A 23,310-nucleotide genomic window follows, 5' to 3' on the forward strand; every position below is an offset into this window, starting at 1 on the left:
ACCTGTGTGCTCACTCTGGGTAAGGGTCTCTTGGGTGCCAGGACACGTTTGGTCCACAGTGCTGCCCTTCAGGGTCCTAAGAGCTGCCCACCCAGTACCCAGAGACACTTGGAACACACAGCTGACGGAGCTGCAGTCACCAGGCTGAATGCCAACACTGATTGTCTGAGCCACCACATAGACTGAGTAGTGCTGAAGGACCACTAACCACGGAACGCTCACTGCTGAATAACTGCCGTGGTCTGACCACGTCCCCAGAGTTGGAAACTTAATCCCCAGTGTGACAGTGTTGGGGGCTGGTGCTTTGGGAAGGTGTTTGGGTTATAAAGGGTTTGCCCTATAAACAGGGCTCATGGCAATGGGTTCTCTTGCTCTTCCACCTTCTCCCACCTGAAGACACAGCAGATGCCGGCACCTTGACCCTGCACTTCCCAGACTCCAGACTCCAAACTTCTGTTTACTTATAATAAGCAGAATTTATAAATTTATAAAGTTTTATAATTACCCAGTCTCAGGTTCTGTCACAGCAGAACAAGCAGGCAAAAGCTTTGTCAGCAGCTGGGTAGCAGCAAATGACTTCGAATACAAGCCTCCTAACCAGCCACAGCCAACTCGCCCAGCTGTGCGAGTTCACAGCGTACAGGGGACAGGGACCAGGGCTGTTCGTGTGCACAGTGTATGGGGGTGGAAGCTGCAGGGACTGAGGCCACGAGGCAGGCCCCGCAAGGCTGTCGGAGGACACTGAGAACCTGTGAGGCAGCTGGGCACAGAGGCCAAGATTCCTGTCCAAAGCCACACAGCAAGTAAGGGGCTCAGGAGGCCTGAGCCAGGCCAGCATGGCTTCCACATGGAAGTCTGGGGCCCACCCTGGCCATGGCCTGTGCTTTTCCTGCCCTCCCCCAGGTCACGTCTTGGGCCCCTCTTCCTGCATCTGAGTCCCTGGTCACAGTACCTCCCTTACCAACAGCCTGGGGGGCGGGCAGGGGGATGGCGAGCCGAGAGGGCACCAGCCAATCAGGGCTTCTCTGGGCGAGGCCCCGCCCCTCCTCGCCCCCTCCCAGAGCCCCCAGGACCATCCCTGAGTTGTCTGGGGAGACACAGGCAACCCCTCCCTTGGCTGGCTAGGGTTTCACGAGCCTTGGGAAAGAAGATGCAGCTAAAATTAACCGCTCTCAAGCTGTCAGCCCCGGAAATAAACCTGCCTCCCATTGGCTGCTGGTGACGCCACTGCCGGGTTAATAATAGCCTCCGAGTGCCTGACAAGCCACCTGTGCATGGGGCACAGCCAGGCTATCACCCCAGGACCACCGCCACAGGCAGGTGGAGGCTGGCGGCCCACAGGCTGACGGGGGCGTGGTGGCAGGGTGGGGAGCAGGGCCAAGGCGGCTCTCCGGCCCCCAGGGTCTCAGGATGACCTCAGCCCTGGCCTGGCCCCAGCGCAGATGTGGATTCAGCTCCTGGTCACAGAGCATCTCACCTGCTACCCCACCTGGGTCCCCAGATGGCCACCAGGACAAGGTCCTCCCCCGTGGCCATGCCTTAGGGCTGGCTCCCAGGGGACTGGGCATGCCCTGGAGGCAGGGAATGAAACAGTCTCCATGGCAGCAGAGGAGCTCCTGCGTCTGGAGCCTCCCTTCAAGGAGCAGCTCACATCCCCCAGATCAGAGGCGCTGGGGCTGAGCTGGCAGTGGGCAGCATGCCTGCAGGCCAGGCCGCAGACCCGGGCCAGCCACAGCCCCGACAGCCCACCCTACAACCAGTGTGTGGGTGTGCCTGAGGCAGGCCTGGGTCTACCAGGGAGGCCCAGGAGGGATGTAGCCCCTCGGAGAGGGGGAAGGGTGACCTGGCCTGCCACCCCCACCTGCAGGGCCCAGCTGGGAATGTTGCCATGGTGAGCGGCAGCAGAGGGAGGCCCCTCCCTCCAGGCCCTGCTGCCAGGGAGCCCAGCATCCACCGCGGTGGGGAGCAACCAGCACGCACTCCTGCGGCAAACAGCACTTCCTGGGCTTCTGGGCTTCCAGCTGCAATGCCCCCAGCCCCTCCCGGCCCCTGGCTGTTACAGCCCATTACAGGCTGGCAGGCTAAACAGAGGCCAGGGTCACTGACCAGCATGGGGTCACCTCTTAGATCCAAGAAGGGCAGCAGCTGGGGCCGGTGCAGGGGTGCCATGCCCTCCAGTGCCCAGAGATAGAGGGGAGAATGTGGTTAGGCTCTGCAGACCACCAGCCCCACAGCTGCCTCCTCTGGGCCCTGGAGAAAGAGAGGCCATTGTGTCTCATTCTGCAGCTGGTCTAGAGAGAATGGGGGATCCAGCATCTGTGGTCAGGTCTGTAGAGAATGGGGTGTCCAGTGCCTGTGGTCAGGTCCGAGGGAATGGGGGGTCCAGTGTCTGCAGTCAGGTCCAGAGAGATTGGGGGGGTCCAGCCTCTGTGGTCATATCTGGAGAGAATGGGGGTTCTGGCACCTGTGGTAAGGTCCAAGGGAATGGGAGATCCAGCGTCTGTGGTCAGATCCGAGGGAATGGGGAATCCAGCATCTGTGGTCGGGTCTGGAGGGAATGGGGGGTCCAGTGTCTGCAGTCAGGTCCAGAGAGATTGAGGGGGTCCAGCCTCTGTGGTCAGATCTGGAGAGAATGGGGGGTCTGGCGCCTGTGGTCAGATCCAAGGGAATGGGGGGGTCCAGTGTCTGTGGTCAGGTCTGCAGAGAATGAGGGGTGCAGCCTCTGTGGTCAAGTCTGGAGAGAATGGTGGAACTGGTGTCTGTGGTCAATTCCAGAGGGAATGGGGTGTCCAGTGCCTGTGATCAGGTTCGGAGAGAGAGGCGCGTCTGGCGTCTGTGGTCAGGTCCAGAGAGAAAGGGGGGTCTGGCGTCTATGGTCAGGGCCCCCTCAAGGACCCACTGAGAGCAGAGCTTTCTTCCTCTGGCCCCGCCTGAGGTCCCATCTCTCCTGTGCACCTGCACCAGGTTCAAGGGGGAATCTCTCAAGGTGGGGAAATTTCCCTGGGGAACCTGAAACTCATTAGCAACTCTGGAGGTCCTGTGTTCACCCCTCTGAATAACCCTGCCCTCAATGAGACAGCTGGGAATCTTATCAAGGGAATAACTGGCTTCGTGAGCCTGACTGCACCTTGGGGATGAGCCTCCCAAGGCCACCGCCCACCATCACCTACGAGAGAGAGACTCAGAGCCTCCCCACCCCTGGAGGGACCTCCCCACACCACCAGGAGCTGAGCGGCTGGGCCAGTGCAGGAGGAAAGGCAGGGGGACACCGAAGGAACCTCTGCCTGTTTAAAGACGAGGCTTTTTTGAGCATGAATAGAGAAAAGTGACACCTTGCAAAGGTGCCTGCTGAGTTACCACCAGAACACACCCAGCCCAGGAAAGGACATTCCCTCCTGCTCCTCAGTAAAGGTGAGTGCTGACACCAGGATCACATTTGCCTGTTGTTCAACTTCACATAAAGGGAACGCAATGCACAGTACGTAGCCTTTCGTCTGGTTCTTTCACACACATTTCACTGTGTCTGTGAGATGCATCCATGCCATCCCATGCAGCAGGCATTGGTCTGTTTTCATTACTGGACCACATTCCACTTCCTGTTCCGCATGACTGCAAATACAGCCGCCACAAACACTTCTGCGCATGTCTCCTGCGCGTGTCTGTCTCCCGTGTGGGTGTGCCTGCCTAGTATCACTGAAGGATGTGTTTCGGCCACATGAAACGTGCATCACACCAGCCACTAGTTTACTGCCTCTTGGCTCAAAATTTAACCTTTGTAGGGCTGCTGGCCCCACAGTGTTGTGGGTGTCCCTTATGCTGTGCTGAGACTCAGGATCCGAGGAGTCAGGAGACAGGGCACTGAAGAACTGGAGAAGAGCAGCTGGACTCGGGGGCCACGCCACCTATGAACAGAGACAGGTGAAGCCCCAAACACTCAGAAGCCTCTGTACTTATTGGGTACAAGGCAGGAGGAAGGGTTGTGAGTGAGGTCATCTATAGTCTTAGTGATAGGGCATACGTAATCATGTGAGTAGCAGGCGAGGGGGCCACCCATTAGGTCACCTGGGCAGAGAGGTGGGCCAGGCATAGTAGTGGGCCATGTCATGTGCAGTAGTAGAAGACCGTGTACAGAAAAGGGGTCCACCCCCATTAGGTCACCGAGACAAGGAGGTGGCTGTGTGCAGCAGGTGTTGTGCACAACACTTATCTGGGGGCTGGAGACTTCAAAGGATTTCTAATAGAAGGATACTGTAAGCCAATGCAGTGGGAGCTGACAGATGTGTGCTATTTTCTTAAGATATTTATGGGAGGATGATTTGAGCTAGGACAGAAGGGAGAAAAGACTGACAGGGTGTACAGCCGGTGTGATTGGTCACACCAGAGGGGTCCTTCTCCCTCGGTCACTTCCAGGATCTCAGGCCTGAGGCCTACTTTCCACAGGAACTGGATGCAAGGTGCTACAACTCCTTTATCAGGAGGGGAGGCTCTTGCTCCAAGCTTGCCATACAGTGTTTGCCCTTTCAGGCAGGGACATCACTGCCTGGGTCTTTGGTTCTCGTCCTGGTCTGGCTGTTTTCCCATGTACTGCTTCTGTTCTGTGACTGCTCTGGGCATTCCTCGTACTACAAACTACTATACGGTTATATAGAAGGATTATATAAATCAGCACTAAATGTGTCAGTACAGCTCCGCCTACAATACCTATATGATTATATAGGATATCTGTATTATTAGACTATAATATTTATAAGACTACATAGAAAGATTATATGGAACTAAGTATGCTAGATTTAAGTACTAAATATGATGATATAAGCTAGATATATTAAGCAGTAAGTTATTATATGATTATATAGAAAGATTATGTAAAGGAAATAGCTGAATAATAACACCATAAACTAAGATATTCTTCAGACACTAATTGTGCCTGGGGTCTGCATAGCTCTCCTTCCTCAGTGCCCATGTGGGGGGTTACCCACGCTCTCCTTCCTTGGTGCCCATGTAGGGGGTTAACCACAAACCTTCAATACCTGCTCCACAGCCATGAGCAGAATTACTTCAAGCATTTCTCCTTTACACTGAGCAGATTCATTTTTTCTTTTCTTTTCTTTTTTTCTGAGACAGGGTCTCACTCGGTTCCCCAGGCCATAGTGCAGTGGCATGATCACAATTCACTGCAGCTTCGACCTCCCAGGCTCAAGCAATCCTCCTGCCTCAACGTCCCAAGTACTTGGGACTACAGGTGCACACCACCACGCCCAGCTAATTTTTGTATTTTTCTATAGAGATGGAGTCTCGCCATGTTGCCCAGGCTGGTATCCAACTCATGGGCTCAAGCGTTCCACCCACCTGGATCACTTGAGCCCATGAGTTGAACCACTGCACCTGGCTGAGGTTCCCTTTTTTGAGGAAGGCCATAAAGGGTGAATTTGAAGTTGAGAAGAAATCAATGGACAATTGTTTTTTTCTCCCGGACCCTGGGTTGCATTGTCCTGTTTCTTCGTGTGCCTAGTGATTTTTGACTGAATGCTGGACACTGTGGAGATTCTCTTCTGTTTCCTCCTCCGAAGGCTGCTGGTGTTTGCTTTGCCAGTCATTTCACTGCTGGGCCTGGGTGGGCCTGTTCTCATGCTTTGTCGGTGTCGATCTGTGGAAAGCCCAGAGTGTTTCCCCAGTCCTCCTACCTTGGTAAGATTCAACCCTCAATCTCAGCTTCCCCTGCAGAGCTCTTCAGGGCTTGGTCTGAAGTTTTGTTAGGTGCGTGTGGAGTCCCTTCTCCTAAAACAAAGGCAGGGTCTCTCCACTCTGGCCAGGTCCAAATGCCAAAATGCCAGTGCCATCCAACACAGCTTGTCCTCTAATATTTTAGTTCCACTCTAATCTGTGGTAGACATAACCTAAGGTGAGCCCCGGTGAGTCGCAGCCTTGAGAAACACAATGGTTTGTGTCTAGCCCAGAGGACACAAGAAGGGTGGTAAGTAAGTCCGTGATTGGTTGCATCATTCAAGGTTCTGTCCTTGGGGATGTGAAGATACAGCCGTTGGAGGCCTGGAAGGGGCCTTGTATCAGGGAACCACTCAGTGGCTCCAGGCTGCGAGCCAACAAGAAAGCAGGGATCTCAATCCTACAGCCACAAGGAACTGAATTCTGCCAACAACCACGGGCCTTCAGAGAGGACCTCAAGTCTCTGAAAGAAACATGCTTGAAACCCTGAGCCACCCAGCCGAATTGTGTGTGAGCTCCTGACCCACCAAAACTGAGAATAAATGCATGTTTTTTAAAGCTACTAAATTGGTGGCAATTGGTTATGCAGTGGAAGATGGGAGCCAAGGCCCATAGTCACTGCTCTCTGGTGAGCCTCCAGCACCTCCTCACCCTCAGCCACAGGCTTGCAGAGGCCCCAAGCACTCCCCACCAGCAATGTGCACAGTTGAGCACTCACTCCGGTTCCTGCCTGTCAGCCCAGAGGAACCTCAGCGCTCTGCCTGGAGCCCTGCTTGCGGTGTTATGGCTGAGGAGAGCCCGCAGCTCACTGCCTAGAGACAGCTGCACACGAGTTTTGTCTGGTCTTGGAGCTGTTTCGGAGGGAGACCTACCTGGGATGCACAACTGGAAGCAGAGGTCGATTCCACACCAGTATAAAGACAGTTCTTTATTTTGCAGATTTCAAACTTACCAAAAAGTTGCAAGAACAGTACCAAGAACTCCCCAACAGGCATCATCCACGCTAACTGTTAACATTTTTCTGTTTGCTTTCTCATTCTTTCTCTGTCCTACATGTGTGGATTCTTTTTTCCGAAGCACATGAGAAAAGGTTGCATGAATCACTGCCTTTAGTCCTTCATGCTTCTGCACATGCTTCTGGTGGAGACAGTACGACGGCTGCAGTCCCCGTTCCGATTGCCGTGGTCAGCCCAGCAGAGCTGTCTGTCGGGGTGGCTCATCAAGGCTCTTAGTCTCTCTCAGTCTCAGACAGTTTATTGATTCCTCAGTCTTTTTACTTCTATTTTATTTATTTATTTACTTACTTACTTTTGAGACAGAGTCTAGCTCTGTCACCCAGGCTGGAGTGCAGTGGCGTGATCTCAGCTCACTGCAACCACCACCTCCCAGGCTCAAGCCATTCTCTTGTGTCAGCCTCTTGAGTAGCTGGGATTACAGGCGTGCACCACCACACCCAGCTAATTTTTGTATTTTTAGTAGAGACGGGTTTCACCATATTGGCCAAGCTGCTCTCAAACTCCTGACCTCAAGTGATATACCTACTTTGGTCTCCTAAAGTTCTGGGATTACAGGGGTGAACCACTGCGACCAGCTGTATGGGGGAAACCCCACCAGTGCCCTGGCAAGGGTCTGAAGCCTCACCCTGTTCCCATATAAATATTGATTTAGAAAAGAATGAGAAATGTAGGCACATAGTTATTGCTTTATATAATCATATATAATCTTACAGTTACTTATAATCCTAAAGATATATACTCAATATAACCTTTAATTTTAATAATGACTATCAGGTTATGAGGCATGGAACTGAGGTGACATTGTGAACAAAATGATCCTAAGGCAAGACGCTCTAAGCCCTGTCACGCCCGCATAAGGGCTGATGGACGGTGCCTCAGCTGTGCGGCAGCAGCAGCGCTGGGAAAGTGCCTGCAGTTCAGCCAGCTAGGGAAGGAGATGTCCAAGATGGCCGAGTCGTCTCCTTCCTGGGAAGTTTGGAGAAAACTCCGCTCCTCCAAGCTCTTGCGGTGGGCCTGGCAGCTGTCAGGGAGGCCCGCAGACATCCAGGGGTTATGTCTCTGTGTGGTGCTGGCTTCAGTGGTCACGTTCCACATCCACTCTCACGCTCCACTTCTACACCTGGTTTCTCTTCTCCGAAGGTAAGAATTAATGTCCTTGATATTTCTGACAAATATGCGAACAGTACTTTCACATTAGCTTTTCTCCTCCCCTTGGCTATCTGAAAGTCCTGGGCCCCTGACTCCAAGACACATGATTTATGTGACCCCATCACTGACCACCGTTACCTCCCCCGACCTTCCCTGCCCCCTGCTTTGTACTCATTAAAGTCAGCGCGTCCAGGTACTCGGGCCACTGCAGGTCTCCACGCTTAGGCTGCCAGTGCACCCCAAGCCCAGACTCTCTTCTCCATCTCTGTGTCTGTGTCTTTATTTCCACAGTTTCTCATCTCTGCACTAGCAGGGAGGGGCTCACAGGACCCTGTAGGGCTGGACTCTATACCCGGCTCAGTCTTTTCTATTTTCACATTATTTTATTATTTTACCATGTTCGTGGCACATACATTGGACCTGTCTTTTAAAAATCTTCTATGACACTGAAACTTTTGAAGAATGCAAACCGGTTATTTTGTAGATCGTCCCTGCATCGAGCTTTCCCGACGTTTGTGTCAACAGATGGGCACGGGAGCCAAGCGTCCTTCCCAGCACACGGGACGCTCGATGGCTGCCCACCAGCGGCAATAGAACCTTTGATCTGCTAGTTAAACTCCCACCCACAACTGTCTCGAAGTAAAGGTACCACTTTTCCCTTTGTAACTGATAAGCAGTGAGGCGCGGTGGCTCACACCTGTAACCCCAGCACTTTGGGAGGCCAAGGTGGGTGCATCACTTGAGCATAGGAGTTTGAGACCAGCCCGGCCAACATGGTGAAACCCCATCTCTACTAAAAATTCAAAAATTAGCCGGGTGTGGTGTCACACGCCTGCAGTTCCAGCTACTCAGGAGGTGGAGTCATGAACCCCAAAGGCAGAGGTTGCAGCAAGCAGAGACCATGCAACTACACTCCAGCATGGGCAATAGAAGTGAGACTCCATCTCAAAAATAAAAAAGCAAAAACTAGTGGCTCATGCATGTAATCCCAGCACTTTGGGAGACCAAGGCAGGCGGATCACAAGGTGAGGAGTTCAAGACCAGCCTGGCCAATAAGGTGAAACCCCATCTCTACTAAAGACACAAAAATTAGCTGGATGTGGCAGCTTGCACCTGTAATCCTAGCTACTCGGGAGGCTGAGGCAGGAGAACCATTTGAACCCAGGCGACACTGCACCACTGCATTCCAGCCTGGAAGCAGAGCAAGACCCTGCCTCAAAAAAAGAAGAAAAAAGAAAAAGAAAGAAAAGAAAAGAAAAAGCTAGTAAGGGTGTACTTTTGACACCAGTGGTCAGGGGAGGTCCTCAAATGCTGATGGGACCTTGCCCCAGGCCAGTGTCCAGCCTCTTGACACCATCACAAGAAGGAATTCAAGAATGAGTTCGAAAATAGTGAAAGCAGAGATTTATTGCAAAGCAAAAAGCACACCTTCAAGAAAGCAGAGTGCGACCGGGTGTGAAGGTTCACACCTGTAACCTTAACACACTGGGAGGCCGAGGCGGGAGGATCACTTAACCCCAGGAGTCTGAGACCAGCCTGGGCAACATAGTGAGACCCCACCTCATAAGAACAAATAAATAAGTAAATAGAAAAATAAATAAATAAAAGAAAGGAGAGTGAGGGTGTTCTCAAGAGAGAGTCGTGAGGCAGGGTTTGGGGCTTCTACCTTTAATGGGTTTCTTTAACCAAGGAGTGGAATAGTCATAAAGACTTCTGGGAAAAGGTGGAGATTTCTAGGAACTATGGTGCCACCCATTTTTACACCAAATATGTGTGTTCCTGGAACTGTCACAGCACTGCCCAGTGTGATTTGTTTATTGATAAGCACATAATTAGGTCATCAGTTAAACCCAGGGCAAGTCCACTGTCGTCTGAGCCAGCTTGGCCCAGGTCCTGGTTTTCAGGGTCTTAGCACCCCCTTGCCTCCCCAGCTATTTCTACAGCTCCCTTTTCACAGTCGAGAAACTGCCACCTGGAATCTTCTGCACTCCTGCAACTGCCCTCCTAAGAGTCCTGTCTCACTTTGGTTAGGTCAGTGCCCATCCCTCAACAAAATACGTCTCTGGACTTAGCATTCCTGGACAATTCGAACCTGGATCAGTGTTTACTACAGTGGCTGTGCTTTTTAAATAACTTTTTTATCTGTCGTTATTATTTTGAATTATCACACATACGTTGACTTTTTTGGAATATGCACAGTTCTATGGATATTCACACACACCTATCGCCACCGCTGCGACGGGGAGGAGGCAGCACATCCCACAGCTCAGAAAACCCCGGACGCTCCCTTTGTGGTCACCCTCCTCTGACCCATGGAAACCTCATTTGCTCTAAGAGTGCTAGACAAGTCCCAGGACACACATGACCGTGCTCTTCTCGCTCAGCCAGCGCTGCAGAGGCCCGTCCAGGGGGTTTCGGGATCGAGAGCTCATTCCTTCTGTCGCTGAGTGGGATCTCACACGCCATGCGCCATGGTCCGTCCACTTGCCCTCAGGACACTTCCAGGTTGAGAAGTTATGAATAGGGCTGCCATCAACATGTGTGTACAGTTTCTTAACATAAACCTGTTTGAATTTGTCTTGGAGAAACGCTGAGACGCAGAACTGCTGGGTCATACGCCAGGCACGTTTCCCTTCGTCAGAAGCTGCCGACCTGGCCCCAGATATGGCTGCATCCCCTGCGCTCCCAGGGGAGCTCCAGGAGCCTCATAGCCGCCACGGCACTTGGTGTGGTTGCTGTTTGGATTTTTTTTTTTTTTTTTTTTTTAGCTGCTCTCACAGGTAGCATCGCATGTTGCTTCTAATTTGCATTTCCCTGACGTTGTTGAAGAATATTTCACAGGCTGGTTGGTACATGGTCTTGGGCGAAGTTCCCATTGAAGTCTTTTATCCTTTTTCAAAAACAGCTTTATTGAGATGTCATTTACATGCCATGACAGTCACCCATTTAAAGTGCATGCTGCAGCAGCTGTTACACTTACAGAGCTGTTCAACCATCACCGTAATCTAATTTTAGAACATTTCATCATCCCAAAAAGAAACCTGGTACCACTTGCTAATCAGTCCCCATTCCTCTTCCACCTCCAGCCAAGCATTGGGAACCACTGGGCTGCTTTCTGCCTGTTCTGGATGCTTCCTATGAGCAGGACCGTGCAGTGTGTCACCTTTGCTGACCGGCTGCCTTTCCCTGGCTGTTCTGGGTGTGGCTTCTTCTCATCGCAGCCTCCACCAGGACTTCATTCTTTCTTATTGCCAAACAACACTTCGCTGTAGGGAGGCCTCATCTTGTCCATCATTCATCAGTTGATGGACATCTGGGTTGTGTCCACTTTTATGTTTTTCTTGAGATGGAGTCTTGCTCTGTCGCTCAGGCTGGAATGCAGTGGTGTGATCTCAGCTCACTGCAACCTCCACCTACCTCCCAGGTTCAAGTGATTCTCCTGCCTCAGCTTCCCAAGCAGCTGGGATTATCGGCACCCACCACCATGCCTGGCTAATTTTTGTATTTTCAGTAGAGACAGGGTTTTACCACGTTGGCCAGGCTGGTCTCGATCTCCTGACCTCAGGTGATCCACCCACCTTGGCCTCTCAAAGTGTTGGGATTACTGGTGTGAGCCATTGCACCCGCCTGTTTCCACTTTTTAGCTAATAGGAACAATGCTCTTCTGGGCCTCCAAGTTTTTTGTGTGGACACGTTTTTATTTATCCTGGGTAGGTACTGAGGAGCAAAATCCTGTGGCTATATTTAACCTTTTGAGGAACTGCCAAAGTGTTTTCCGAAGTGGTTACACCATTTGACATTCCCATCAGCTATGCAGTATGGTTTACATTCCTCCGCTTCTGTTATTGTGTGTCTTTTCATTAGCTTCTGGCAGGTGTGAACTGCTGTCTCATTGGGGGTTTTATCTGCATTTCCCTAACGATTAACAGTGTGAAACTTTCGAATACCTTTTAGCCATTTGTATGTCTTCTTTGCAGAAATGGCTATTAAAATCCTTGGCCTTTTTTTTTTTTTTTTTTTTCTGAGACAGAGTCTCACTCTGTCACCCAGGCTAGAGTGCAACGGTGGTCTCCACTCACTGCAACCTCTGCCTCCTGGGTTCAAGCATTTCTCCTGCCTCAGCCTCCCGAGTAGCTGGGATTCCAGGTGCACACCACCACGCCCGGCTAATTTTTGTATTTTTTGTAGAGATGGGGTTTCACCGTGTTGGTAAGTCTGGTTTCTAATTCCTGACCTCAGGTGATCTGCCCGCCTCAGCCTCCCAAAGTGCTGGGATTACAGGCATGAGCCACCGCGCTCGGTCCCTTGGCCCATTTTTAAACTGAATTGTTTATTTTTATTTTTTGCTGTTGGGTCTTGAGAGTTTTTTAAATGTATTGTGGATACAAGTCCTCTGTCAGATGTGTGATTTGAAAATACTTTCTCCAAGTCTGTGGCCTGTCTTTCTAATCTTTTAACAGGATCATTCACAATACAAGTTTTTTATTTCAGTGAAGCCCAGTTTATCCATTTTCTTAAATGGATCATGCTTTTAATATTGGCTGCTCAGGCCACAAAGATTGTCTCGCGTACTTTCTTCTGTTTTATAGTTTACGTTTCATATTTGGATGTGTTGCCCATTTGTATAGTTATCTTTGTAGAGTGAGATTCAAGTCAAGGTTCTTTCTTTTTTGGCATGTGAATGTCAAATTCTTCCAACGCCATTTGTGAAAATATTACACTTTTTTTTTTTTAAATAAGAACTCAGTCTGTTGCCCAGGCTGGAGTGCAGTGGCATGATCTCAGCTCACTGCAACCTCCGCCTCCTGGGCTCAAGCAATCCTCCCACCTCAGCCTCCCAAGTAGTGGGGACTGTAATAGGCACGTGCCATGATGCCCACCTATTTTTTGTAGAGACAAGGTCTTATCATGTTGCCTCGGCTGGTCACTAAGCCCTGGGCTCAAGTGATCCGCCCGCCTCAGCCTCCCAAAGTGCTGAGATTGCAGGCGTGAGCCGCTGTGACCAGCAGAAAAGAATATACTTTCTCTATCAAATCACTGCTGTGCCTTTCCCAAAGAACATCTGGTCACATTTGTGTGGCGCTGTCTCTGGACTCTATCCTGTGACACCGATGCATGTGTCTGTCTCCTCACAAGATCTCACTGTCTCATTTTGTTTTGTTCTGTTATTTTTATTTTTCTAAGACATCTTGTTATAGCACACTGTCTTGATTAATGTGATTTTATAGCAATTTCCAAAATGAGGTCATGCCTGGGAGCAGTGGCTCACGCCTGGAATCCCAGCACTTTTGGAGGCTGAGGCAGGCAGATATCCTGAGGCCAGGAATTCCAGATCAGCCTGGCCAACATGGTGAAACCCTGTCTCTACTAAAGATACAAAAATTAGCTGGGCTTGGTAATGCACGCCTGTAGTCCCAGCTATGTGGGAGGCTGAAGCACAAGAATCACTTGAACCCAGGAGGTTGCAGTGAGCCAAGATTCCACCGCTGCACTCCAGGCTGGGCAACAGAATGAGACTCTATCTCAAAAAAATAAAATAAAATATAAAATGAAATAAAACTAGATCTTATATGGAAAAAATAGACTTTTTAACAAATGATGTTGGGAAAACTGCATATCCACCCGCAATATAATGAAGCTGGGCCTTCTTCTCGCCTATATATCAACATGAGATCTAATAAAAGTGCAGAACTATTCCAAGAAACCATAGATGTAGGCTGGACGCAGTGGCTCATGCCTATAATCCCCCAGCAATTTGGGAGTCTGAGGTGGGAGGATCACTCAGGAGCTCAAGACCAGCTTGGACAAAATAGAGAGACCACATCTCTACAAAAAATTAAGAAATTAGCCTGGAGTGGTGGTGTGCACCTGTAGTCCCAGCTGCCAGGAAGGCTGAGATGCAGGAATCCCTTGAGTGCAGGAGGCCAAGGCTACAGTGAGCTGAGAATGCACTCCAGCCTGGGCAACACAGGAAGACCCTGTCTCAAAAAATAAGTAAATGTTCATGACCTTGGATGGCAATGAACTCTTAGATAAGACATTAAAACCACAAGCAACATAAGAGAAAGTAGGTAACTGGACTTTGCCAAAATTAAAACTTTTGTGCCTCACAGGACACTGTGAAGACGAGGAAAAGGCAATCTACAGAATGGGGGAAATATTTGCAGATCATAGCAGATAAGGTTCCAGCATTCAGAATATGTAAAGACTCTTACACCTCAACAACACAGAGACAAAAAACCCAACGTAAAACAGGCAAAAGGCCCAAATAAACATCTATCCAAAGGAGATGCCCAAATGGTCAATATGGAAATACAAAGATATTCAATATCACTAGTCACTAGGGAAATGCAAATCAAAGTCTGGCAGTTCCTCAACAAGTTAAACATTGAATTACCATGTGACCCAGCAATTCTGCTCCCAAGTACAGTACACAAACTTGTACATGCAATGTTTGCAACAGCACTATTTATAAAATCCAAAAGGTGAAAACAACTCAAATGTCCACCAATGGATGAATGGATAAATGTGATCTAGCCACCCAAAGGAATATTATTCGGCCATAAAAAATGAATCTAGCCAGGCACAGTGGCTCACGCCTGTAATCCTAACACTTTGGGAGGACAAGGCAGGTGGATCACCTGAGATCGAGAGTTTGAGACCAGCCTGACCAACATGGAGAAACGCCATCTCTACAAAAAATACAAAATTAGCCAGGTGTGGTGGTGCACGCCTGTAATCCCAGCTACTCGGGAGGCTGAGGCAGGAGAATTGCTTGAACCCAGAGGTGGAGGTTGCCATTGCATTCCAGCCTGGGCAATGAGAGCAAAAGTCCATCTAAAAAAAAAAATCTAAAAAACTGGGTGAAATAAACCAGAAAGAAAAAGCCACAATTTATACGATTCCATTTGTATGATGAACTCAGAATAGGTAAATTCAGAGAGACAGAAAGCAAATTAGTGGTTGCAGGGGCTGGGGCTGGGGACCAGGAAGGGACTGTTTGATGAGTGTGGAGTTTCCTTTTGGGAAGATGAAATGTTTTGGAACCAGACAGAGGTGCTGGGTGCCCTGCTCCGTGAGTCTTCCTTGATGCTACTGAATTGCATATTTTAAAATGCTCAATTTTATGATACGGGAATTTTACCTCAATAAAAGTAATTGAATAGCATAATTCTCTGTATCATTATTATTATTGTGAGATGGAGTCTCGCTTTGTTACCCTGGCTGGAGTGCAGTGGTGTGATCTCAGCTCACTGCAATCTCCACCCCTCAGTTTCAAGTGATTCTCCTGCCTCGGCCTCCTGAGTAGCTGAGATTACAGGTGCCCACCACCACGCCTGGCTAATTTATTATTATTATTATTTTGAGACAGTGTCTTGCTGTTTCACCCAGGCTGGAGTGCAATGATGTGATCTCCGCTTAACACAACCTCCACCTCCTGGGTTCAAGTGATTCTCTTGCCTCGGCCTCCAGAGTAGCTGGGACTACAGTTGCGTGCCACCACACCCAGCTAATTTTTTGTATTTTTAGAAGAAACGGTGTTTCACATGTTGGCCAGGCTGGTCTCAAACTCCTGACCACATGATCCACTGTTCCCGGCCAATTTTATATTATCATTATTATTTTTTTTTTTTGGAGACAAAGTCTCATTCTGTCACCCAGGCTGGAGTGCAATGGCACAATCTCGACTCATTGCACCTCCTGGGTCCAAGTGATTCTCCGGCCTCAGACTCCTGAGTAGCTGGGATTACAGGCGACCAACAGCATGTCCACTAATTTGTGTATTTTTAGTAGAGACCTATTTTAGGGGTTTTGCTGTGTTGGTCAGGCTGGTCTTGAACTCCTGACCTCAGGTGATCCACCTGCCACTAAGCCCGGCCTGATTTGCCATTTAAATGGAGATTTTCCTGGTTCACTTATGCCAAGTAATTTTGGATTTTATCCTGAAGTTCAGGGTTTTATTCTTTTTAGAGATGGGGTCTCTCTCTGTCACCCATGCTGGAGAGCAGTAGTGTGATCATAATTCACTGCAGCTTGGAACTCCTGGGCTCAAGTGGTCCTCCCGCCTCAGCTTCCGGTGTAGCTGGGACCACAGCGCCTGGCTCTTTGATGAATAAAGACTCCCGGCCTGGCGCGGTGGCTCATGCCTGTAATCCCAGCACTTTGGGAGGCCAAGGCGGGTGGATCACGAGGTCAAGAGATCGAGACCATCATGGTCAACATGGTGAAACCCCGTCTCTACTAAAAATACAAAAAATTAGCTGGGCACGGTGGCCTGTAATCCCAGCTACTCAGGAGGCTGAGGCAGGAGAATTGCCTGAACCCAGGAGGCGGAGGTTTCAGTGAGCCAAGATCGCGCCACTGTACTCCAGCCTGGGTAACAAGAGCGAAACTCTGTCTCAAAAAAAAAAAAAAAAAGACTCCCTGGGTTGTTTGCCTTTGGTTAAATTCCAAAGCACTGAAATGGTTGTTTCTGACTTTTGTTCAGATTTACAGGTGCATTTTGGGGAGAGGGTTTGTTGACTTCCTCACCCCTTCACTCAGGAAATCTTTAAAATATTTTATTATGCAATTCAATCTTCTGTCCAATATACATGTGGAATGCCTGCCTCTGACATGGCTGGCTCTGCCTCAGCCACTGGGACCCGGGTGAACAGATGCACCAGCTTCTCCCACAGTGCTGTGTAAACACCAAGCAAATGCCCCAGGCTACTGCCAATAGTGAGAAGTGCAGGGATTAATACCGAACTTTCACCAAGCACCTGCCCCGTGCCAGATACTGGCCCGAGCACCTGCAGGAAGCATCTTATTCTTGAGGTGGCCCCAGGAGTTAGCTGCACCATCTCATGGGCAGAGACACTGAGGAACAGGGAGCCTTGGCCGCTGACCTCTGGCCTTCATCTGGCGAGTCAGGGGCATAGCAGGCCTTCATCAAACATTAGTCAGCACTTCTATTTTCTATTTTCCTCAGCAGATGGTGACACCATCTAAGAGGCACCAGCTTTGGCCAGAGAGCTGGGCAGCAGCTGTCACCAGGAGGAAGAGCCTCTGACGCCAAAGGCAATAGGCAGAGCTGGGCCACCGGGACCATGGTGCGAACACACTACTCTCCCTCCAGGGCCCAACTGAGGAGCCCCAGCGGTCCCACCCTGGCTCCGGCTTTGGCAGAACTCTCACCCTGCTCCCGGACACCTGTGGGAGGAGCACAGTACAGATGTCGATGGGTGTTGGAGGCAGAGCAGGGCTGTAAGCCTCCACACTGAGGCCTCCCAGCCCGTCCTCCCCACATGCTAGTTAGGAAGGTGCCACTACCACCCCGTCCACAAGGGAGACCACAGTGGCTAAGGGATGGCAGGCAACCCTTACAAGTGAGACTGGAAGCCTTTCCCTCCTGCCCTGCGGGAAACCTGTGGCTGTCACCATCCTCATCCAGACATGCCCTATCCTCTCCAGCTGAATGTCCCCATCGATGCTATCACCGTGCTCATCCAGCTGTGCCCTGTCCTCTCCAGCTGAATATCCCCACTGATGCCATCACTGCCCTCGTCCAGCTGTGCCCATCCCCTCCAGCTGACCGACCCCATCAATGCCATCCCTGCCAGTGATTACATCCCGGCAGCCACCAGGGCTGGACCAGCCTCCCGTAGCCTGCACACGATGCATTTTCTGTCCACTTAGCTTTTCCATCCCCATCTCCTGCAGCCAAAGAGGCTCAGGTGCCATGTCTCTTCCTTGCTCCTGTTTCCTGATCCCGCACCCGGCTCTGCAGACCTGGGGCCTCCCACAAGCTGCCAGACACACCAAGGGCACCACTGAACCTTCAGAGCCAGGGGAGAGAGGGGAGCTGATACTCCCTGAACTCATCCCTCCTGGTGATGCGGTCCCCTCTGTCTGCAGCCACTGTCATGGGAGATGCCAGGCTCAGCTACTGGCAAGAGAAGGTGGACGTGGTCCAGGCCCAGGCCATGTGGTTCCCAGCAAGAGCCATGGCCAGGGGCCATCAGCAGCCCCTCAGCCGGACAAGGAAGTGGGCCAGTGACGTCTGCCACCTCCACAGCACTTCGGAGGGGACAAGAACCTCTATGCTCCCCCTAATGGGTCTGCCACAGGAGACCTGACCCGGTGACCCCACTCCCTTTGCCTACCCTGGGGCAGTGCTGCTGTGAGGGTCCTGGCCAGGACCCCAAGGCTTGCCACCAGCCCTCACCTCAGCCAGCCAGCTATACCCTGGCTCAGGTAACCACCATGCCCAGATTCAGCATGGGCAGCTCTCAGCCTCAGAGATGGGGTGGCCTGCGACCCAGGCCCCACCCCCACTTCCTGGGCTGCAGATGTCTCCCAGTCCCCTGCCCAGGCTGCTGCGTCAGTTTGTGAGGGGCTGTCCAGGAAGTGCCCCTGGCCCACACAGATGCAGGAGGCTGTGGTGGGCCAGCCCTGGGCTGTGGGTCCTTCCGGCTGGCAGTGCAAGCTTCCTGAGACAAGCCTGGATCTAGTCATAAAGTTCCACCCTCCGAGTGTCAACCCGACTGACCCATCTGCCTTATCAGTGACCCATCGGGGGCTGCACACCTCTCCCAGGGCAGGTCCCCCCACGGCCACCCAGCACCAAGCTCCGACTTCCAGTGGGGGCTCAGGCGGTTCCCTGCCCTTCTGCGAAGACCTCGCTGAAACCTGACCCCGCCGCCCCCCACGGGAAGGCCGTTCCCCTCTGGCTCACTGTTCCCTGAGCTTGGCCATGCCACATGCACACAGCAGGTGCTTAACACACTCCGAAATGAACACACAGAACGGTGCAGGGCCAGGTAGCGCCTTCCCCACCTGGTTAGGGGCACAAGTCTGGCTCTGGGGCCTCCCAGGGTCCCTGCCGAGCTCTGGTCCCCGTCTGAGTGCCCTGCGAGGGCAGAGTCCGGTGTCGTTGGCCTCGGTCTCCGGAACAACACGAGCACACGGCCGTCCCAGCCAGCTCCGGGAGCCACGGAACAAACCCACTCGGGCTGACTGCGCAGCGCCGCGCCGCGGACCTTCCGGGCCCTCTCCGCACCGGAAAAAGCCGCCCAGCAGGCCCCGCCTGCAAAGAAACGGAATTTCCGTCAGGGCGAGGGGGAAACGCCTTTCTACCTGGGAAGGGAAGACGCGCCCCCTCCTTGATGGACAGCAGGCGTGGCGGGCCGTCCCCAGGGCTCCTGCCGGGAACGCTTTGGGTTCCCCAAACATGGGGCCCTGCCCCTGCCTCCAGAGACCGGAGACTCGCCCTAAAGGCACCTTGACCCTCCCCCACCCAAATCCACCTCCCTCCAGTCTGCGCCCCGCCTTCACGCCCCTCCACCTGCCCGCCCTTTCACCGCCCCCTGCAGGCGGCTGGAGCGGCCTGGGGCTGGGAACCCCGGTGCAGGGTCCAGAGGCGCCACAGCTGCGAGCGGGGCCCCGGAGGGATCCGTGTTCCTCTGGCTGCGAAGTCCCTGGAGGCCGGGCCGGAGGGATCCGCGCACGCAGCACCTGGGGGACCGCCCGGCGCTCCCGCCGCCTCCACGGGGGCTGGAGAGGACGGGACGAGCTGGGCCAGGCTGAGCTCGGAGCAGGGGCCAGGGCCGGGAAAGGGCAGGGCTTGGGCAGGGGAGGAGCGGGGGCTGGAGAGGGCAGACGGGACTGGCCAGGCTGGGCTCCGAGACCCGGCCAGGACTGGAGGGCGGGGCGGGGGGAAGGGCGGGGCCTGGACCTGGGGGCGGGAGGAGGGGGAAAAGGCGGGGCCTTGGCCCGGAGCGGGGCGGGGGGAAGGCCGGGGCCTGGATCCGAGAACCGGGCCTGGACCGGGGGAGGGGGAGGGGGAGAAGGGCGGGGCCTGGGCCCGGGGCGGGAGGAGGGAGGGGGAAAGGGCAGGGCCTGGCCCGCCGGCGGGGCTCTAGGGCCTGGGCCCGGAGGCGGGGCTCTAGGACCCGGGCCGGAGTCTTTTAAACCCTGCTTGTCAGGCGCATCCCTCGCGTACAGGCACCACCGGGCTTTGTGTGGGAAACGAGGCCGTTTTATTTCGCGCTGGGTGTAAGCGGGCCAAGTCCAAAGAAGTTAGGCAAAGCGGGTAGGAAAGGGGACTGGTCATATAGGTTGGGGCAAGTGGTCAAAGGTGGTAATATATCTTGGGAGGGGAAGGGCGTCACGGGCTGCATGGTCACTTGAGAAACCCAGTGTCCAGAGGGAAATCCGCAAGGCCGAGCGGGAACAGTGGTTGCGGGTTGCAGGGGGAGAGCCATTAGTTGAGGCAGGAGCAAGTTGTTTCACTTCTCTTTGTGGCCACCTGGTTACTTCAGACTTTCTGGCTCCTGGGGACCGTCCAGAGTTGAGCGTGCGGGTCACCAAGGCTATGATGGCCAGGCTCGGACCTGGAGGCCTGGCACTGCAGACCCAGGCCCGGTCGGGCCGCCCCAGACGAAAGCCACCGCGGGGCTGGGTTCAGCGGAAGCCGCACGGCGACACCCGGACCGAGGAAGAAGCTGGCAACGCGGCTTCTCCGGGGATCAGGGCGGAGCGAGTGGGCCCGAGGGCGGAGCCGAGAGGGGATGGGCGGGGCCTAGCGGGGCTCGGGGCGGGGCCGGCGCGCCCAACCCTCCGTGACGCGCTGGGACCCCCGCGCGTATAAGTAGGTGCATCCGCGCCTGCGCACCCCGCGCGCGCCCGTCTCGGTCGTGGAGCGGCCTTCCGCGGTCTCCTCTGCAAATGGGTTCCGTGGCCTAGCGCCTCCGTCCGCGCCACCCGTGATCGTGCGCCGAGGCCCGGAGGGGTCGCCGCCCAGGTGAGGGTCCGCGCGGTGCGCGGATGGGAGGAGCAGGCCGGGGGTGCGCGGGGCGGGCCGGGCCGGTGGGCTCCCCTCCTCTCTGGTCGTCTCCGCCTGGCGCGCGCTGAGCGCGGGGTCTCGGGCGGGCTGCTCTCGGGCTGGGCGGGTCGGGACGACGCCCGCCGGGTTCCTGGAGGCCCCGCGCACAAAGCGTCTTTGTTCCGCCCGCGCGGCCGGTTCGGGCTGGTTGGAGCCGCCCGCACCCCGCGCGGCGAAGGCGGTCCCGGGAGCTGGGGAGCCCCGCCCGCCTCGGTAAATAGCCCCGCGCGGCGGCTCTACCCGCCGGGGACCGCCTTGCCGAGTGAGGCCCGCTGACCCGAGTGGCCCCTCGACCCTGCGCAGGTCCCACCAGCCCGCAAGCCAGAGCATGGCGGCCATCCCCTCCAGCGGCTCGCTCGTGGCCACCCACGACTACTACCGGCGTGAGTAGCCCCTGCCCCCACCACGCAGACGCCCTGCCTGCTCCGCGCCCCACGTTCCGCCTTCAGGACCCCTAAGGGCCGGTGGGCTGGGGGTCCCCGCGCCCCGCGCTGCTGACGGGACCTCTCCTCTCCAGGCCGCCTGGGTTCCACTTCCAGCAACAGCTCCTGCAGTAGTACCGAGTGCCCCGCGGAAGCCATTCCCCACCCCCCAGGTGAGTGCAGGACTGCCCCCTCTTCCCCGCCCCCCCAGGACCTGGCACCATCATGACCTCGCCTTGCTTCTCTCAGGTATCCCCAAGGCTGACCCGGGTCACTGGTGGGCCAGCTTCTTTTTCGGGAAGTCCACCCTCCCGTTCATGGCCACGGTGCTGGAGTCTGCAGAGTACCCGGAACCCCCCCAGGCCTCCCGCAGTGTGACCACCTGTGGCCTGGCTCAGGGCGCCCTGAGGAAGCAGCCCGGTGGTCAGCCCAGCACAGCCCGCGCTGGGCCGCCGTCCTGACCTGGGCTATGACCACCAGCTCCAAGCCTGCAGAGGCGCTAGGCCACCAGAGCCCCTCCCGCCCCCCTACCCCCACCTCCCGTAGACTAGGCGGCTGCAGTCAGCAGACCTCCACATCCACACAGCAGACACCAAAAAGGAGTGAGGGCCCGGCTCTCCACCGCCCAGCCCGCCCCAGCCCTGAGCAGCTTTCCTGACGCCTGGAACTGTGCACCTGGCACCAAGTGGAAAATAAACTCCCAGCAGCCACATCCCCGAAGGTGTGTGCCTGAACTGTGTGGCCAAGCTTCCGTCTGAGTGTGAGAAACGGCTGAACCCCTCCCAACCTCACTTCCTGTTGGGGGCTGGCCTGGCTCCCTGGCCTTCCTTGGCCTGGTCCGGCTGTGAGGCCGCAGCTGGGGCTGAGAAGGGTGGGGTTCCTAGCTGCTTCCGGGGAGCCTTGGGCAGCAGGAAGTCCTGGAGCTGGGCAAGCAGGCCTCAGGGCAGCCACCTTGAGCAGCCACCGGGCAGTCAGCCTCTGGCTGTGAGCTGGGAAACTCCCACCTGAGGGACCTGTGCATGCTGGCAGGCCTCCTCCCAGTGGGTTTGGGCGTCTTCAGGCCTGCCTCCCAAGGACCAGCCCCAAGACAGGCTGAGGGGTAGGGGCTGCAGGCACTCTGCAGGGGCCACAGGTAGCCCAACTTAAAGATCAGATTGCACAGGAATTGGGGGGGTTAGCTGTATCATCTGAGCAGGCACATGCCGGACCTGCCTGGAGCCAGGGGGCAGGTGAGGGGTGTCTGCACACAGGAGCGCATGGGCTGTGAGCCCGGTGGACTCCTCCATAACCAAGGCAGGCAGTGTCCCCACACCTCCAGGGGCCTGCAGGGATTGACTCAGGTCTGTTGAGAGGCAGCTTAGTGAGGGGTGGGAGTCAGTGAGATGGCTGGAGACTTGGTGTGTGACTGGGGACACGGTGAGGGGAGAGGCCTCTCTAGGATGGGGTTCAGTAGGGAGGGGAGGGGCTCAGTGGGTGCTCCTTCCTGGTACCCTGCCCCCTGCACTATAATTAGCTGCACCAGTTGGTGGGAAGGCATCTGGCTTGTGGCCTCTGATGGCTGAGACTTTGTACTGCCCAAAGGGTGGGGGCAGCCTCACCCAGGCATCCAGGCCGGGTTCAGTGCTGAGCTGGGTGGGGGAGCCTCCTGTGTACCCAGGAGTGGGAGGCTGCTCCCAAGGGCAGCTGAGCCTCCTGCAGTCTTTTCAGTGTCCAGACGAGGCTCCCAGAGTCCTCCGGGGGCAGCTGCTGATGACCATGGTGGGACAGCCCCTGGTCCCCACAGAGACCTCCCTCCACACACACACACAGCTGTGAGGGTGTAGGAGTCGGTGTTGAAGGGAGAGCCCAGCCACACTCAGGTCCCCACCACACATGGCCCAGGGGGCTCTGCCCTTGTCTCAGCTGAGCTGGAGGGCTTGGAGCTGTCCTGGCTTTTGGAGTCGGTGGGGCAGGGGCACTGCCCAAGAACTGGTGTCTCAGACAGAGCAGCTGGGAGGAGGAAGCAGCTGAGCCCTGGGCTGCCCACGGCATTGTCGTCCCGTTTCGGGTGAGGGGGCTCATTGGCTGGAGGACCTCACGACCCCGGGAGTGACCATGGCCTGCTATTCGGAGCTGCACCTTCATCAGATTCTCT

General features: G+C 54.5%; 2 protein-coding genes across 2 annotated transcripts; one reads left to right on the forward strand and one right to left on the reverse strand.

The window, feature by feature from the left end:
- Positions 1 to 456: 456 nt before the first annotated feature.
- On the reverse strand, positions 457 to 21,084 carry LOC144582806 (uncharacterized). Its single transcript, XM_078375407.1, has 5 exons — positions 20,545 to 21,084; positions 20,187 to 20,327; positions 19,216 to 19,834; positions 18,708 to 18,957; positions 457 to 3,902 (listed from the first exon to the last, which is right to left on the reverse strand). The coding sequence occupies exons 1-5, from the start codon at positions 21,082 to 21,084 to the stop codon at positions 3,812 to 3,814; spliced, it is 1,641 nt and encodes a 546-aa protein (XP_078231533.1). The 3' UTR covers positions 457 to 3,811.
- Positions 20,548 to 21,888, forward strand: PPDPF (pancreatic progenitor cell differentiation and proliferation factor). Its single transcript, XM_002747752.7, has 4 exons — positions 20,548 to 20,673; positions 21,058 to 21,137; positions 21,272 to 21,349; positions 21,426 to 21,888. Exons 2-4 carry the CDS (start codon positions 21,083 to 21,085, stop codon positions 21,635 to 21,637), a joined length of 345 nt encoding a protein of 114 aa, XP_002747798.2. The 5' UTR covers positions 20,548 to 20,673; positions 21,058 to 21,082; the 3' UTR covers positions 21,638 to 21,888.
- The last annotated feature ends 1,422 nt before the right edge of the window (positions 21,889 to 23,310 follow it).

The sequence above is a fragment of the Callithrix jacchus genome, chromosome 5, assembly GCF_049354715.1.
Source record: "Callithrix jacchus isolate 240 chromosome 5, calJac240_pri, whole genome shotgun sequence".
Taxonomy (NCBI): Eukaryota; Metazoa; Chordata; class Mammalia; order Primates; family Cebidae; genus Callithrix; species Callithrix jacchus.

Excerpts from the sequence above, each read along its gene's own strand:
- PPDPF (XM_002747752.7), top strand. The coding sequence starts at position 21,083 with ATGGCGGCCATCCCCTCCAGCGGCTCGCTCGTGGCCACCCACGACTAC. Across the intron at positions 21,138-21,271 it reads CACCCACGACTACTACCGGC|GCCGCCTGGGTTCCACTTCC; the intron begins GTGAGTAGCCCC and ends TCTCCTCTCCAG. Across the intron at positions 21,350-21,425 it reads AGCCATTCCCCACCCCCCAG|GTATCCCCAAGGCTGACCCG; the intron begins GTGAGTGCAGGA and ends TGCTTCTCTCAG.
- LOC144582806 (XM_078375407.1), bottom strand. The coding sequence starts at position 21,084 with ATGCTCTGGCTTGCGGGCTGGTGGGACCTGCGCAGGGTCGAGGGGCCA. Across the intron at positions 19,835-20,186 it reads CAGGAGCCAGAAAGTCTGAA|ACTCCGGCCCGGGTCCTAGA; the intron begins GTAACCAGGTGG and ends AGGGTTTAAAAG. Across the intron at positions 18,958-19,215 it reads GGCGGTGAAAGGGCGGGCAG|GCGGGGCCTGCTGGGCGGCT; the intron begins GTGGAGGGGCGT and ends GTTTCTTTGCAG.